The sequence below is a fragment of the Balearica regulorum genome, chromosome 10 (genome assembly GCF_011004875.1).
Source record: "Balearica regulorum gibbericeps isolate bBalReg1 chromosome 10, bBalReg1.pri, whole genome shotgun sequence".
Classification (NCBI taxonomy): domain Eukaryota; kingdom Metazoa; phylum Chordata; class Aves; order Gruiformes; family Gruidae; genus Balearica; species Balearica regulorum.
The window spans coordinates 7879548-7897231 of NC_046193.1; the positions used below are offsets into that span (position 1 = coordinate 7879548).

General features: G+C 47.9%; 1 protein-coding gene across 1 annotated transcript; it reads left to right on the forward strand.

Annotated features, from left to right (window-relative positions):
- The first annotated feature begins 897 nt into the window (after positions 1-897).
- On the forward strand, positions 898-16246 carry RBM5 (RNA binding motif protein 5). Its single transcript, XM_075761933.1, has 24 exons — positions 898-1051; positions 1175-1604; positions 1965-2120; positions 3995-4064; positions 4559-4632; positions 6982-7065; positions 7760-7820; positions 7982-8047; positions 8197-8357; positions 9431-9528; positions 9984-10071; positions 10281-10358; positions 10447-10519; positions 11039-11124; positions 11460-11538; positions 11807-11898; positions 12437-12601; positions 13077-13223; positions 13305-13376; positions 13820-13999; positions 14207-14281; positions 14769-14866; positions 14945-15074; positions 15627-16246. The coding sequence occupies exons 1-24, from the start codon at positions 1035-1037 to the stop codon at positions 15750-15752; spliced, it is 2706 nt and encodes a 901-aa protein (XP_075618048.1). The 5' UTR covers positions 898-1034; the 3' UTR covers positions 15753-16246.
- The last annotated feature ends 1438 nt before the right edge of the window (positions 16247-17684 follow it).

The window sequence follows — 17684 nt, forward strand, 5'->3', positions numbered from 1 at the left end:
GTGGCAGGAGGAGACCAGAAGCTCCCGCCCCACGTGCCACCCGCTGCCTCACCAAAGGGACAGGGAAGGATGGAGTGGAGGGTGGTGAGGACACAGGGAGTGGAAACCACAAGGGGGAAGAAAAGGAGGTGGCTGGTGTTGAGCCTGGGGAAGGAAAGGTGCTTCCCCAAGGACACGTTTTTGTTATGTCTTCTTTGCTTCTCCATGCCTGGATCTGCAGGGCCCTTCCACCCCCTCCAGCAGTTCCCCACTTCTATAGTCAATGGCTCAATGTCCAAGTGGAAAGCAGTAACGAGTGGTGTCCCTCAGAGGTCCATACTGAGACCAATACTGTTTAATATCTTGACAGTCTGGAGGAGTAGGGGTTGTTCAGCCGGGAGAAGAGAAGGCTTCAGGAAGACCTTGCAACAGCCTTTCAATATATAAAGAGGGCTTGTAAGAGATGGAGACTTTTTAGCAGGACCTGCAGTGACAGGGCAACAGGCAACTGTTTTAAACAGAGAGAGTGCAGGTTTAGATTAGACATAAGGAAGAAATGTCTTGTGATGAGGGTGCTGAGACACTGGACCAGGTTGCCCAGAGAAGCTGTGGATGCCACGTCCCTGGAGGTGCTCAAGGGCAGGGCTTTGGGCAACCTCATCTAGTGAAAGATGTCCCTGCCCACGGCAGGGGGTTGGACCAGATGCTCTTTGCAGGTCCCTTCCATCCCAAACCCCCCTGTGCTGCCCAGGTCCACGGGAAGGCGGGGGGGGGAGGCAGAGCCTCAGCCAGCAGACTCACTCCCACCCGGGGCGGCGGAGGCTCCGCCCACCCCGCCCCGCACTACAACTCCCGGCGTGCCCCGCGGCTGGCGGCTGCGCCTGCGTGCCGCTTGGAAACTTCCAGGCGGCGGGCGCGGTGCCTGCTGGGTAGAAGACGGCCAGTCACCTCGGCGCCATTTTGTGGCGAGGGAGTGAGGGGTTGTGTGCCTGAGTTCGGCGCCTCGGGGTGGCGGTTAGCGCTGCGCTGTGTGCTTGCGGATTGTGGACAGCGTCATGGGCTCAGACAAGCGGTGAGCGTGGGTGGGAGAGCGGGCGAGAAGGGAAGGGGGAGATGGATAGTGGGGGGGGTGGGCGATGGTGGGGGGAGGTCGCTGCGGGCTCTTGTTCTGAACTGGGCCCGGTGTACCACGCAGTGTGAGCAGGACGGAGCGGAGCGGCCGCTACGGCTCCATCGTGGAGAGGGAGGATCGTGATGAGCGGGACTCCCGGAGCCGGCGCAGGGACTCTGACTACAAGAGGTCCAGTGAGGAGCGCCGCGGTGACCGCTACGATGACTATCGCGATTACGATAGCCGGGACTACGACAGCCGAGACTACGATAGCCGCGACAGCCGGGACTGCCGAGACTACGACAGCCGGGACTACGACAGTCGCGACAGCCGGGACTGCCGGGACTACGATAGCCGTGATTGCCGAGACTACGACAGTCGAGACAGCCGAGACTACGATTGCCGGGACTACGACAGCCGAGATTGCCGAGACTACGACAGTCGCGACAGTCGAGACTACGATAGCCGAGACTATGATAGAGACTACGATAGCCGCGATTACGATAGTCCTGAGGTGAGTGGGGCGGGCGAGCCGGGCCAGAGCCTTGGACGCTGCAGTGCGGGGCAGCTCTGGTCGCCCCGCGGGGAGGGAGGGGGCCGGGGCGGGCGCTGGTGGCCCGGCCCCAGCCTGGGGTCCCGGTGCTGGGGGAGCCCCGTCCCCGGTGCTGGGGTGACATCCCGGGGGTTTGCTAGGGCGAAGGGGGCGGGGGGGTGTGTGCTTTAGGTCAGTGTTGCTGCCTGAGGCTGTCAGGACCAAACCTAAGAAAGGTGGTCGTAAGGGGAGTTGGTGGTTTTGTTATGCTTTGGTTTTATGGCGTTGCGGGGACACGCTGCTAGAAATTGTGGTGGTTAATTCTGGGCGCTGGCTTCTCAGAGGGAGCGGGAGCGCAGGAACAGTGACAAATCAGAAGATGGATACCATTCCGATGGCGACTATGGAGAGCATGACTACAGGAACGACATTAACGATGAGAAAGAAAGCAAAACCATCATGTTACGTGGCCTTCCCATCACAGTTACAGAGAACGATGTAAGTAGCCAGAAAGGGGCTTTGCTTTTCTTGCACCTTGGGAAGTCTACAGCTTTGTGACGGCATGTCTGTGCGGTAATTGCTGCTGCCATTTTGTTGAAAGCTGCATCATGGTGGCCCCCTCTCCAGTGTGTTGGTTGCACTGCCATTTTGAATCCTGAAAGGATTTAAACTGTCACTGTTAAGTAACAGAGGTCAGTTTAATGTTAAGCAGTTTCTTTCAAGACAGAACAATCTGTGAATAGTCTGTTTTCATGCATGTTTGCATGGTTTCCTTAAGAGTGGATTTTACACTACCTGTTCTTTTCTGCTTTTCAGTATAGGAGGGAATAGGCAGATTTTTTTTTTCTTCTTCCCTGCCCCCAACCCTGGGAGGGAGGGAGAGAGAGGCAGAGAGGAGGTATTAGAATTTTTTCTGGTCCTTATTGATGCCAGAAGCTCTGGCTGGTGGGGTTACACACAGCCAGGCTCCTCAGCTAAGTACGGCCCTGCACAGAGCTGCTTTGTGTGGGTACGGCTGTGAAGTCATAAAATGGCTGCCGTCGAGCTGACGGAGCAAGTATACGTGAGCTTCCTGCATGGTTATTTAACTTCTTTTGATAGGAAGATATTGAAGATGATCAGCTTTGAGCTTTTTAAAATTATTTTAAATTTTTTTTTTGTTCCTTACTGAATTATTTTGATTACCGATATGCCAGCCTACAACTGTTACTTGAGGGGTGGGTGGGAACCCTGTAAAAGCTGAGCTCTTCCAGTTGTCAGACAGACTCCACCTCTGCCTCAGCAATCGATGCACAAAGATCTCAAACACAGAGAATCCTTTTTAATCATTGTGTGCTGGTCTAATATTTTCATAAGTGCTTGATAACATGTAGGCTCCTCCTTCAAAATGAGACAACCCAGTCAAACATTATGCAGAGCATTTCAGAACAGCTTTTGTTTCTGAGGTATTAATGTTGTAGATCTACAGTTGTGCAAATAACTATAGCATAATTTATGGGAAAGTTGAATTCTGGACTCTAGAGTGTAGATGATGCATCTTGGAACTAGTTATTGTCTTAACGTTACTTTGATGCTTCTGATTGTGTACATTTCGGCTTTTCCCACTTTTTCATGAAAAAAAGCTACTTGCACTGAAGAGGTCAGCTCCAGTCATGTAAACAGGCAGCTTTAGATCAATTTTGAGTCTGCTGAGCAGCCCTGTTGCATGTAATGTAGTATGAGTTCTGTAAGAGCTGCTAAAAACCTCCTTTTGTCTTCTGCTCTGACACAAAAATATTCGTTAATGTTTCATTTTCCTATATGCCTCTCCACAGTAATTTATGTAGCCTGTGCCACAACTTAGGCACCTTTGTTGTGGCTGAAGAAGTGACATCTCTTCAGCTTGTTCTTTGATGATGCGTTCTTCACAAATGTATTTTGTCCCCTGAAAAACAGAAGGGGAACTGTTAGAGGATGGGAACTCTAGCACGAGGCTTAAGAATACATACGTCTTGGAGCCTTACAGTATACCATTTTCATTTTTCTTTCCTAGGACCCAGGGGTATTTAGATATGCAGGGAGAGGGATGCTAGCAGTGTTCTTAATAAAGACTTCGGAGCAAGCACAGTTTTTACCAAAGATTCAGATTCTGAAGGATCCTGTGGCCTAAGTGAAGATGACAGTTGGTTTAGTGTAGCAAAGCGCTATGTGGGTTCTGTGGTGCTCATCAGTTTCCTGTTAGGTTCTTCTTAAAGGCTTTCTTCTTCTCTGAAATAGTGTTGAGAATGTTGTTTCTATGTACCTCTTGCATGTACTGTAAGGTAGGTTGCTGCTGTGCCTGTCGTAGCCATCTGCCAAAATGTGAAAATTTAACTGATTAAAATCTCACACAGATTCGGGAGCTTATCGAGTCCTTTGAAGGTCCTCAGCCTGCAGACGTGAGGCTGATGAAAAGAAAGACAGGTGAGAGCTCTTAATCCAGTTTTTGACATCACCTTCCTCTTCCCTAGCCCAAAAGAGTGTCCAGAATTGTCCCCAAACTGCAAGCACATGCAATAAAAATTAAAAAAAATAAATAAAAATAAAAGGTTTGCCATGGCTAAGGAATGTGGCTTTTTGGAAGACTTTTAGATAGCTGGTCAACATGTTAAAAGAAGTCTGTCTACAGGGATTTTTGTTAACAGGTATTGGTAAGTAATACTAGTATAAACCCATTTAATAGTATGTAGTCTGTTGCATGGTTACCTTTAAACATGGATTCAAATTGAGTGAAATGTAGCCAGTTAAGGGAGCTTGGTTCCTTGCCATGGCAAAATAACGAGCAGATCCCAGCAGTTGACGTCGCATTTGTAAAGCTGCTTTGTCGTGAAGTAATGAAGCAGTTGGAGAGAGATTCACCTGTTTTAAAGGAACTGACTAACACAAGTATCCCGTCTATATCTGAATGCTGTCTCTAGGTGTAAGCCGTGGTTTCGCCTTCGTGGAGTTTTATCACTTTCAAGATGCTACCAGCTGGATGGAAGCCAATCAGGTTGCTTCACTCACCAAGTCTAGATATTCCTGAAAATGGAACAAGTCTGTACAGTTAAAAAAAAAAAAGGAAAAAATAAAGGTGGAAGGAGTGGTTTGTTCCATAACAGTGATTTAAAAGAATAAAAGCTTTGTATATATTAAAATTTGTAACAGTAGGACAAAATACCAGGTAACATTAGGAGAGAAAATTGGCTATTTTGAGCACTCCCTGGTAAGATGTGCCATTTGTTTTAAATCACTTGGTTTTGATTTAATTTGCTCCATGAAGGTTTAGTAAATAGTCCTTAAAAAAATCCTAACTTATTTCTGCCTGATATTTCCTTCTCTGTCACCAGAGAAGGTACCAGATCTCTGCATTACATTGGTATTGACCCTGAAGGAGAAGTACCAGTTCATGGCAGTACTGCGTTCCCCCAGTTAAAGGGGGGGAACTGGCTCTGTTAGAGGAAAAGCATATTTATTCCAACTAAATTTGGTAGAGAGTGAGTGCTCACATATGTTATGCTGTGTATTTTGGCTTTTTTGGAGTATGACTTGATAAGGAGCCAAAATGCAGTAAGAGTCCTCTAGTTTCTTTTCCAGTGAGATTTTCCTGTTGCACTGTGAACAGTTGCACTGGCTTTTGCTCCTTTTTGAATATTCATAATCTGTTTTAACAACAGAACTTAAAAATACTCTCAAAGCGAGCAAAGAGTATCGAAACTTTCTTTTAAAACTGAGTATTTGCTGTGAAGGTCCCTGGGCAGCATGAGCAACAGTATTCTGCTCTGTTGGTGTTACGCATAAAAAGAAATGGCGCTGTAATGGGCTTCACAGGCAGTTGGTTCCAGCAGATGGAAGTTGTGTGTGTTGTGCTGGAATAGGTTGTATGTGTCCTATACCATGGGTGATTTGCCCATTTGCCCAGCCAGAGAGCAGCGTTCAAATTTTACTTTCCTGACATGCTGTTCAGTAAGGTTGTTGGATGCAGTGGGAAGGCTTATATCAAGAAATCAATGCTGAGCATATTTTCAGAAACAAGAGAATTTTAATATATACAAAGCTGTACTGATGCATAATTTATTGAAACATACTCAAATTCACTCCAGTAACCAGCCACCCTAGTAGTAGGGAAAACATAGAATCTCCCCAGCAGCCCGGTTGCTGACTGTTAGATGAAAGAATGATGTGTTGCAACTATGCCAGCAGCTTTGTTTCTATGTGTGCATATCCAGTGAGTGCTGGGCCCTCCAACCCTCCCTCCTGCCGGTAGGAGAAATGGCTTTGCCCTATTTAGTTGTGCAGAATGTGAGAGCCTTATTCATGCTACGTGCTAGATCTATGTTAGACCCTGTTATCAGAAAAGCTACTGGTCCTGGCACTTCTGTGGTACCTGTGCAGTAAGCCAACCTGCTATAAAAATAGTTCTTCTATTATAAAATGTCTGGGGGTTCAGCTTTTAATACGCGCTTCCTCAGACATACTTCCACCTGTTTGACTGAAATATGTTCATGGCCATATTTTGAAAGGGCATTCTGCATACTCACGCTTGGCAAAGTGTGAGGCTGAGAATCAAGGCTTCTTAAATAAATGTAAATTCCTAACTCCTCTAAAATCAGAGTGAGAGGACATGTTGAAAGCATTATGAACTTTTCCTACCCCTGGAGAAGCTTCACTTGCAGTCTAGTTACTCATTTTGGAGAGCTCATGCCTGAATGAAGAACGCAAATCTCTCGTGCAGGCTTCCAATTGAACTGATGCATTAGTCAAAGGAAACCGCTCTGAGTTACGTTTCAGTTGATGGCACTTGTAATCCAGCCTCCAAGATGTTTAAACAGGGTCCCTTTGGGAGGAAGTACTGTATTTGCAAAGGGACACTTCTGAAGAAAGTGCTTGGAAAAGTAATCCAAATGTGGTTGTTAAAAGGTCTGGGGTGTTCGGAGTAGGGAAAGAAGCGAAGCAGTCGCCTAGGACATAAAAAATGTTGCTCAGTGCTGTACCAGAAGTGAATAGATACGTTGGGGCAAAGAGACTCCTAAAAATGCGTTAATCCTGAACACAGCAGGTTAGGACTTTGTCTCCTTCGAGACACTTTCTGGTTCCATGTCAGCGTTTAGCGTTTGGCAGCTTTTTCAACACTCCCTGATTCCGTTTATCTTTGCTCCACATCCCATTCTCTTACTGCCCTCGTCCTCCTCTCTGCAGGATTGGATGGGCAGGGTGTAGGTGGCGGTGGTTGTCCTCCACATCCTCCCCATATGTTGTCCATTTAATTCAGGAGCACTGATTCCTCCGAAGGGTGCTCTGCCATGGGAAAATGGACGCGTGTGCCTCGATACAGGAATAATTGAAACCACTTTTTTTGCAGAAAAAGCTGGTGATTCAAGGGAAGCAGATTGCGATGCACTACAGCAACCCCAGGCCTAAATTTGAGGACTGGCTTTGCAACAAGGTACGGTGCATGTTTTTATCAGAGGGAGTTTGTCTTAGCTTCAGTGTTCTTCACCAGCCCAGTGGTTTGAACAAAGTGATAATGTGATTCAGACCTGCTTGTACTGCTGGACTGTATGACATCATAGGAATAGTAAGACACAGGAACAAAAAGGTTTTGTAGCTCTGGTGGCAAAGTAGACGGAGTGACAGAGGTGTTGCTCCAGAAGACACCGAGGTTGGGCAGTGAGCTGAACTAGAATATGAAGTCATTAGGTGATGGCTAATCTAGTGTTAAATTGCTGCTGGTCTGCTGCATACTGGTGTGCACTCCCCCTAAGTGGAGATGATTTAGTAAGATGGAGGCGAGGCTGGTTTGTCAGGCTTTAACTGTGCTTTTTGCTCGTAAAGATAACTTATCTTCCAGCCTGTGTTTCACTTTAACATTGTGCTTTTTAAAGTAGTTACTATGCCTGGGATTGTAAGTTGATGACCCCATAGTTAAAATAACTAATTCAGGAGGACTAGGGAGAAGGTAGCTGGGATGTTCTGAAAAGCAACTGTGATACGGACAAGGGTGGCTTTTGTTGTTCTCTGGTGGCTTTAGCTTTGTTGTGTTACTTTGTGTGAATGTCTAGTTTTCCTTATTATACATCAAAAGCCAATATTGTTATAAATTACCTGAGTTCTTACTAGGCTTCTGTCGTTCCTTATAGTGCTGCCTTTACAACTTCAGAAGGAGGCTAAAATGCTTCCGCTGTGGAGCGGACAAATTCGGTATGTTACATGGATATCTTTGGCTGTGTTTGATTTTGTGGGAAACTTCCTGTCCTGTGTAGGAAACAAAGTTCAGTGTAGATCCTGGGCTGGCTTGTGAAATGCTGTGTTTGACTGTGTCAGTCATATTGTGATTAAAATATTTTCCTCCTCTTGTGAAGATTCAGAACAAGAGGTACCACCTGGAGCAGCAGAAGCCGTTCAGTCTGTGGATTATTACTGTGATAGTAAGTTATCTTCGACTTAATGTATAATGTGACATGTAAATACGGGTACTAAAGTCCTTCCTGTACCTCAGACTGCCCACTGAAGAACTTGAAGTACTTTGGAAAGCCGTTACGTGCGCAGCTAATGCCATACTTTCTTTTCTCCTCAGCCATCATTCTCCGAAACATTGCTCCTCACACAGTAGTGGAATCCATCATGACTGCCTTGTCTCCGTATGCATCTCTGGCAGTCAATAATATTCGTCTTATCAAAGACAAGCAGACTCAGCAAAATAGAGGCTTCGCATTTGTGCAGCTATCTTCTGCCATGGTGAGGGCCTTACTGATGTATTGGAGAGAAACAGCTTGTTAACATGCTTCTGTAGATGAAGCATTTAGAGCCCTTGAGCTGTCTGAAGGACTGCCCCAGTTCACTGAAGGTTAATTGACAGGGTGTGTCAAAGCTTTTCATCATTAGCTACAGTTTGGAAAGAAGGTGGTGAGATGTGAGCACATTGGAAAGCTATTTTCATAGCATGGTGCTGTTCTGGATTCAAGGCTGCTAGCTTCCTGCTTGAATCACAAAAATAATGGTCTGGGATCATATTTCATTCACAAAAATTAAGGTCTGGGGCATGTAATGTGGGAGAAGGTTTACAGAATTGGGCTTTTTCCACCTTGAGGAGGGGAACCTTGCTGCTCCCTGCACCATCCAGTGGGATGGTGTAGGGACAGCAGAGACGTACTCTTCTTGAGGGTACACAGGGATAGGACGGTAAGCAACAGCCATAAATTGAAACGGGAAATTGCAGTGAGGTACGAGGAAAACCTCTTAACTGTGAGAGAGGTCAGATACTGGCACAGAGTCCTCGAAGGGTGGTAAATCTCTGTTCCTGGAGGTATTGCAGAGATGTGTAGATGTGGTGCTTAGGGACATGGTTTAGTGATGGGACTTGACAGTGTTAGCTTTACAGTTGGTCTCTACGATCTTAAAAGCTTTTTCCAACCTAAATAATTCTATATACCAAACTCAATCAGCATCACGATCTGTTTGGACCTGCTTTAGGCAGAGTGGAACAGTTTGTTGTTGTATGAAAACAAGTGCCTGATACCAGTCTCTGCTGGCCTCTCTTTTGGAGTAATTTGGGGCAAACATCTGCTTTATAAAGCTAAGATTTTAGAATATGTTTAATATTCAGTGACCTGGGGAAACCCACACTGTTCGCACGTGGGTTCTGATTGGTCCCATTGCGGTGTTCTGCGTCTGTATGGTTTGAGGAGATGGAGGTGTTCTTACAGCTTTAGCTGCTTTCAGTGACTGTATGTGAAAAGGTGGAGCTCGGGGAACTTCTGAATCCTCCTCAGTAACCTGCCTTTCATAATAATGTGTATTTCTTGTTGTAGGATGCTTCTCAACTGCTGCAGATTTTACAGAGTCTTCAGCCACCATTAAAAATTGATGGCAAAACAATTGGTGTTGACTTCGCAAAGAGTGCCAGAAAGTGAGTTGCAATAGCTATTGATTATTTATTTTATCCCTCATCCTTCTGTTTATATTAGAGATTTCTTCTTGTCACCTAGGCTTTTATTAAGATTACTGTCACTCCAAAGTTTTGCTTCCCTTAAGTGTCTTATGTTGCATGCATCCTGCTCTTCACTGTGTGCAAAGAGAGCGAAAGCAGCGTTTTCCTACCACCCCTATTTCCGGTCCTCTGAAGATAACATCGTAGTAGCACGCTTGTTTCCTTGGAGACCTAGTGGCTTGTTACTGACTGTACAACAATGAACCTAAAGTTCTTTTACTTGCCAAGCAGTGCTTTGGCTCATTCGTTACAATTGGAATGTTTTATAACTGCCAAGAAATCCACGTGTAGGGGCAGACTCTACCTCCTTGCATAGTGAGATGCTTCAGAAAAAAAGCAGTATTTACTCAGATGTGTGATTTTTGTGGTTACAGAGACTTGCTTCTCCCAGATGGTAACAGAGTCAGCGCCTTCTCTGTGGCAAGTACAGCCATTGCTGCAGCTCAGTGGTCATCTACTCAGGTACGGTTTGGAGGCTGTTGCTCATACTCCTGCTTTTCTGAACATGAAAATGTAGGCCATATAATTTCACTGCTGGCCACTTACTTGAAGTGACCAAAGCTGCTATGACAGATCTGCTCTGACAGTTATGCTGGAGCCTAAGCGGTGTTGAAATTCTTAAATGCAGTAATTTAGCTGTCCCTGACAAAAATTACCTACTTGAATTTCAGCCACAGACTGGAGAAGGCAGCACCCTTGACTACAGCTACCTCCAGTCAGGACAAGAAGGCTACACACAGTATGCTCAGGTTAGTAGTGGGAGTTGTGCTTTAACCAGTAGGTTGTTGTAATTTGGGTATCTGCTTATCTTGTGTTGTCATTCGTTTCCCTTTGCAGTACTCCCAGGATTATCAGCAGTACTACCAAAATCAAGGAGGAGTATTGGACACAGACACAGCTACCATATCAGGTAGTACTTTTGACATGTGGGAGATGCTGTTGTTTGTAACAGTAATTCTGCAGTAGTGGTATTTTACCTTAGCCTTTATGTTACTTTGCTATGTAAAGGGAGATGGATCATTTTGCTCTCAGGATGTCTGAGTACATGTTATTGGAGAAACATAATGAATTCGTTCCAGTGGGACCTCTAGTCTGCAAGATGAGAGAGCAGCCTCTGTTTCAGACTGTTGACAAAAGCCTTGACCTCATGATAACTATGTAAGCAGCTCTAGACAAACCTAGACAGCTAGCAGCTGTCAGAGGCCAGGAATCACTGACTTGGGAGCAGAATATTTCCTCCTGAAAAGGAAACTTCCTTGTCTGAGTAGAAAATACCCGCTGTGTATCTCTCTCCTTTTGAATGTTTATTGCCTTGTTTGGCTGCTGGAGCTGGAATCGGGAGCTGAAACTGTAAACAAAGTAATTTTAGCCCCAGGATGAAGCACTGTTTTACAAATTGGTTGGCTTATCCCTTATTGCTCTCTGGCAGGAGCTCCGGTCACTACCACAACAGCTGCAGTTGTATCCCAGAGCCCTCAGTTATACAATCAACAGACAAACTCACCTGACTCTCCGGTAATTGCAGCACTAATTACTCCTTGCTTTCAATGCCAGGGTTATGTGGGATATCTGGCTTAGCTGTGGCCTTTGCTCTTTAAATTGGGTGGTACAGCAAAGCTGCTGAGCATCCACGGGTTAGTCACAGTGCTTGTGGTCATAAGTCATCTGCCGTTTCTTTTCTGTGATAGTTTGGGCCTTTGTGAAAGGCGAGTGCTAGGTCTACTGGTGAAGAGGAGCTAGCTGTTGTATGTGTGGTGCGGGCTGCTCATGCCTTGGCTCACTCTCCTTGTTTTCTTGCACCTCAGTGACAGATTTTCTAATTGAGGTTCCTGGTTTTGGGTTTTTTTCAGACGCAATCAGCACCACCTACTACTAGCACTCAGGCACAGACGGCTCCCCCAACTGGTGTAGTCCCTGGAACCAAGTACGGTAAGCAGTCGGGAGTTGTTCTTGAGGACAGGTATCTGTCACTGTATAGCAGGAGCGAGACTTGGCCTTGGCTGAGTGCTCTATTACCAGATGTCAGTGGTGAAGCTGTCCGTGGAGAGTGCGTTCTGCATGGGTGATTAAGATCCCTTTACAGGCATACCTCCCATCGTGGCTGCTAATAATCTCAGAATTTTACCTGAAATGTAGAAACATACCTGTCTGAATTCAACTGGAACGACCATGTCCCGCACTTTTAATTTTTTTACAGCTGTCCCTGATACTTCCACCTACCAATACGATGAATCTTCAGGATATTATTATGATCCTATAACAGGGCTCTACTATGATCCTAATTCCCAGGTAAACACAAGTTCTTCCCACATGTCTTAACCGTTAAGATACATCAGTTCCCTGTCTCTCAGCATATGAGTGAAATTAACTTTCCGAGATGCACAAAATACTGAACGTAGCAGATAAGTCTCAGCGGTGTACCCAGGGCTGGGGACTTGACTTCCCTCTGGTGACGCCCGTCATTTTTCTTTCCTAATTTTTCTCCGTTTGGCCCATATAGGATTAGCACTTCTCACAGACACTGCAATTGAGCTATTTCATTGCGGAGTGCCCAGCAAAGTGCACCTAGCTCTGGGCTCTGGTGGGTCGTGTCTTGGGAGAGGCAAAAAGTTCTCCACAGTGCTGTTGAGCAGAACCCCTGTGTGTGGGGACAGAGGCTTCAGCCACGTCATGCCGCCTTTGTGGAGTCTGGAAAACTTGTTTGGACTCTGCAAAACGCCTTCCCATTTGATGTGGTAGTCCAAATCAGACAGCTTGCTTGGGTTCTCCCTTGGACATTTAGCTCATATGAGGCATTTAACTGTGACTCTTTTCCTCTCTCTGGCAGTATTACTACAATGCCTTAACCCAGCAGTACCTTTACTGGGATGGCGAAAAGGAGACCTACATGCCTGCTGCGGAAGGTATCACGTACCAACAAACAGCTACCGCAACCACCACCAAAGAAGTGAAGGAGAAGAAAGAGAAGCCTAAAAGTAAAACAGCTCAACAGGTAAAAGGCAAGCTGGGATTGTAACTGGGCTGAAGGCTTCTGTGGAATGGGATAATAGTTCTCCTTTTTCATGACAAAGGAAATCCTAGGTTATTCGGTGGGGTGCATACCTGCAGTTTGCAGGCATCGTAGAGGGCTGAGCAGAGGTGGAGTTGGCAAGGCTTCAGTGCAGAAATAAGCTCAGCATAGGAGAAACGCATATGGAATCATGCCAGGACCGGTGGGAGTATAACTGAGCTGTCACTTAGAGGATTAGATTGATAAGAAGGGTTTACTACAGTAAAAACAGGCAAGCTGCGGTGCCTTTGAACACTGCATAGAGGGAACCAGCTGCACTACATCCAGTGTCCTGTGATTTAAAAATAAAAGGTAGTGGGTTGACTTGTTCTGGAAACTGTATGCAAGATTGAATCTGTGTCGTAGGAGATTGATAACTGTGAGGGGAGCTGTCTGAACAAGCCACTCTGCATTTCAGATTGCTAAAGACATGGAACGCTGGGCAAAGAGTTTGAACAAGCAGAAAGAGAACTTCAAGAATAGCTTCCAGCCACTGAGTACCAGGGAGGAGGAGCGGAAGGAGTCAGCGGCTGCAGATGCAGGTTTTGCCCTCTTTGAGAAAAAGGTGAAGGTGCTGGCAATGATTGTGCAGCGGGGTGTGGTATGGCAGAGAGCTCGGTGCTCATGGCATTCTTGTTTCATCCAGGGAGCTCTGTCTGAGAGACAGCAGATATTGCCAGAGGTGATGAAAAACGGGGACGATGAAAATCCACTGAAGGTGAGTATGAGATACCTGACAGAGGTATTCCCAAAAGTTACTGCTAAATGACTTTAGAGGAGACCTAGTGGATATTTGCTTTCCAACCTCGATTTGCACAGCATCATCTTTAAAAGCTTGTAGTGGTTACAGTGGTCTGGTGCAAGTGCAGTAGGCCGGGTGACCGAGATACACTGACAAAAGCTGCAGCCTCAAGAGCTCAGTTGAGGTTTTGAGGTTTCTAAAAACACTGTACTTGAGTTACTGTTTGGCTAGCGGGAGCTAAGTCTTGCAGCCACTGTATTATGCGGTTCTTCTGAGTTGCATTTCATCCTTAGTAATGAGAGCATGATGTCTCTCCTGTGCACCAAACACATCTACAGCCTCTGTGTTGCCTTTCTAGGCACTCCACTGAACTGTGGTGACACTGTTGCACTCCCCTTATTGCTGTCCTTCCTTTCCAGCGTGGCCTTGTGGCTGCCTACAGTGGTGACAGCGATAACGATGAGGACTTACTGGAAAGAATGGAGAATGAGGAAGAGAAGTTGACTGACTGGAAGAAGATGGCTTGTCTGCTGTGTAGAAGACAGTTCCCAAATAAAGATGCTCTGATTCGGCACCAGCAGCTGTCTGACTTGCACAAGGTAGTTGCGCTATGCTGTCAGGAAGATGCTTGGTTGCCGTAATTGAATGTGTAAACCAAAGCAATGATGCACGTTGCTGTTCAGAAAACTTCCTCTTAAAGCAAAAGTAGTTGGAGGTGGATTGTTGCCCTCCCAGAAGTCAGCTACTTGGGTAAAAAGAGCTGTTGTGCATTTCGCATTGTTAACGTGAATCTCTTCTTGTTTCAGCAAAACATGGATATCTATAGGAGATCAAAGCTCTCAGAGCAGGAACTTGAAGCCTTGGAACTGCGTGAGAGAGAGGTCAGTGTTGAGATGAGCAGATGAGTAGCTAATGGAAAACCTACACAGATGATATGTTGAGCTCTCCTTATCCTGACACGTGTCACTTGAGATAAGCCTTGTATGCCAAGCCCTTCTTGGGTCAGGGTTCAGAGTTGTCCTGTTAATGTGGAGAGAAGTGTCCCGTATGCCACGGCTATTGCTTAGCAGGGAAGAGTCCTTCCACCTCCAGCTCAGGGCTGCCAGTCGGGGACTAGAAGCCTTCGAGTGGCACTCGGGAGCTAATCCAGGAGGTGCTAGGGCCAGGCTCTTCCTACCCCAGTGCAGCTTCTGGTGTGCTCCAGGGTCTTGGGTTTGAGGTTGTCCTTTCTGTGGTGGTACCCGAGCCATGTTTTAGCAGGCTGCAGCGAACAGCTTTCTATAATAGCAGGCATTTAGCTTACTTCATAGCTCAAAGATGAACAAAAGTGTCTTTAAAATCAGTACTAAATCTGGTTACCTCATGCAGATGAAATACAGAGACAGAGCAGCTGAGAGGCGAGAAAAGTATGGCATCCCAGAGCCCCCCGAGCCAAAGCGCAAGAAGGTCTATGATGCTGGCACAGTGTATGTATCTGAAAGCTCCTCAGCGATTGCTTCCGTACACAATGAGCAATTAGGTTAACTCCTCTCTTATTCCTGCAGTAATTATGAGCAGCCCACCAAAGATGGCCTTGACAACAGTAATATAGGCAACAAGATGCTGCAGGCCATGGGCTGGAGGGAAGGTTCGGGCTTGGGAAGAAAATGTCAGGGCATCACAGCACCCATTGAGGTGAGTAGGGATGGATGCTTCCTTGATGAGGTTTGGTGCCTTTTTTAATGCAGAGCACTCAACTGCTGAAGATCTCTTGGGGAAGAAACTGTCGTCCACAGCAAAGCTGCCTCTGTTCACATTAGCTCCCGCCTCTGTTTGCCCCATCAGATGCTAAAGTTGGGGTAAAGCTGGGACTTGGCTGTGCTTCCTTCCTTCTGAAGTCCGTTCCTGAGGTGCTGTGGCAGCAGGCCTGCGCTTGAGCTGCGCGCCCCAGTGCCGCTTAGGGCGGGCTGCCCTCCCTCTAGCTGTGGGGTTTCCTGCTCTCTGCTCAGGGTTACGCTATTGGGAACTCTGTTCTGTGCAGGTTCATTTCAGCGGCTGCTGGGGTGAGGTCAAAGCGATGAGGCCAGCAAGCATGAGGTGATGTGTGCAGTCTGATCTCTTAGTGTCAGTCTTTATGGCTGTGTGGGATCCCTTGGGGAGTGTGAGAAGCTGGCTGGACAGATGGGTGGTGGTTCTGTGGTGTGACTTCTCGCTGCAGAGCTGAAACCTCTGTCTCTTTCCTTGCAGGCCCAAGTACGAATGAGGGGAGCTGGCTTGGGAGCCAAGGGCAGCTCCTACGGTGTCTCCACTGCAGATTCATACAAAGATGCAGTGCGGAAAGCCATGTTCGCTCGCTTCACAGAGATGGAGTAACACGCTCTGGCCCACAAAGCACTTGTTAGCCAGAACTGACTGTTAAACTCTGAAGCCTTGGTGGCCTGGCTGTATTCTGGTTATGGTTTAGAGTTGACCATTTCATTCCCGTGGACTCTTCTGCCCTCTCGGCATGTAACGCTTCCATGAGCAGATTGTTTGAACTGCCCCCACTTCATGCTGGAGAGCTCCTGGTTAGACCAAAGGGGATGCCGATCTTTGTACGGTCCTGTATATAGTGTAATGTATTTTGTGTTTGGAGCGTGTTGTCCGGGTGCCACTCCGGCCCTCCTGAGCAGGGGCAGGACCTTGTTAGCTGTGGTTTCACACCGTCTCTGCTCTCCTTTTGTTGTATTGTCTGGTTTGTTTTTTTGTTTTGGCGAACTTTCCTGTACATTTTGTATGATACATCTTTGTATAGATTTTTTGAAGACTTTGATTCTAGTTGCCAGTTTGGTTCATTTCCAAAAGAAATACATCCAAAAATGATCCTATTTCTGTTTCTCAGTGGGTGAATGAAGAGTAAGTTGCCAACGCTACTTGTCCTTTCTGTGGTTCTGCTTCTTCCTTGATGAGACTTCATCCTGGAGTCTCCTGCACCAGCCCTCCCTTCTGCTTCTTTTCATCCCCACACCATGCTGCGCCTTGTCCCGAGTGTCTTTCTCGCGGCTTTGATGTGGATGCTGGCTTGTGGAGGACCAGATCTCATATCCCTTCCTGCTGTAGCTATGGGAGCAGGGGAGGACCAGCAGAAATACCTTCAGCAGCTTGCACATCCTGCTCGGGAGCTCTGCGGTGTTTCCAGCTGGTTCTCTGGTGGGTGATGGCCTGGAGTGGAGGGTGGTCACCCTGTGTGGCACTTCTGGGGGAGGCCGTAGCCTTTTCCCCCTGGAGTAGCCTTTTCCCCCTGGAGTAGCCTTTTCCCCCTGGAGTAGCCTTTTCCGCCTGGAGTAGCCTGGTCAGCACTGTCCAGGTGGGCACAGGAACGGTTTAGGATGGAGCAAGAGCAGCTCCACCACTCCTTATGCAAACTCTTGTGGGGACCGTCTCCTTGTGACTGCCTTGCAGGGGCTGGGGTGAGTCCTGCTTTGCTTGCTGCCAAATTTGCCTCTGGCCCTTGTATCACAGGCTGGCCGCTGCCTAATTTTGGGGCGATGCCTGGCTCCGAGTGAGCCGAGGTTGGGGAAACCCTTCACCCCTGCCTCCGGTGCCGCAGCCTCGCATGCGGGACTGGAGAGCAGATGGGGGGGGTGTCCCTCCTGTCCCGGCCGGCGGGAGCCACTGTGTCCCCGAAGCGGGGCCGGCTGTGCCCCCGGGCCGTGCCACCAGGTGGCAGGCATGGCCTGGCTGTCGCACACCCTTCACACGCGTGTGGCCTCCGCGCAAGGCTCCCCGAGAATCGCTGTGGGTCCGGCCCCAGAAGTGGGGGCAGCCCCCCCGGACTCGTGTGAGCAGCTGGAGCCAAAGGTGCTGTGCCAGGCTGGGGGGGAGAGCAGGCACAGGGCTGGGTCCCAGGATGCTGCATCCCCTCTTCAGCTCCACAGAGGAGGCTGGGCGGGTTGAAACAACCTGCAAGTGCCAGCTCTGCCTCAGTTTCCCCCGCAGGATGATGGCAGGGGGAGACACGCCTGGTGCACTGCGGTGGGGACCCTTGTGCCCTGCGGCAGCCTCCCCCACCTCCCCGTACGTCCCGGTTGGCGATGCGGCAAAGTGCTTTGCAGCTCTGGGTTGTAAACAAGGGGGGTTGTTTCCCAGCAGGTGGGCTCTGTGGGTCGATAAAGTGCATTTGTGCAGCTCAGCCTCTTCCCAGCCCATCGATCCCCTTTGCAGCGCATCCTCCTGACTAGGGGCGATGCCCCAAGCGAGAGGGGGGGCTCCTTCTGCGGTGGGCACAGCGCAGCCTTCTCCTGGCTCCAGCTGGCTCCTGCCAGG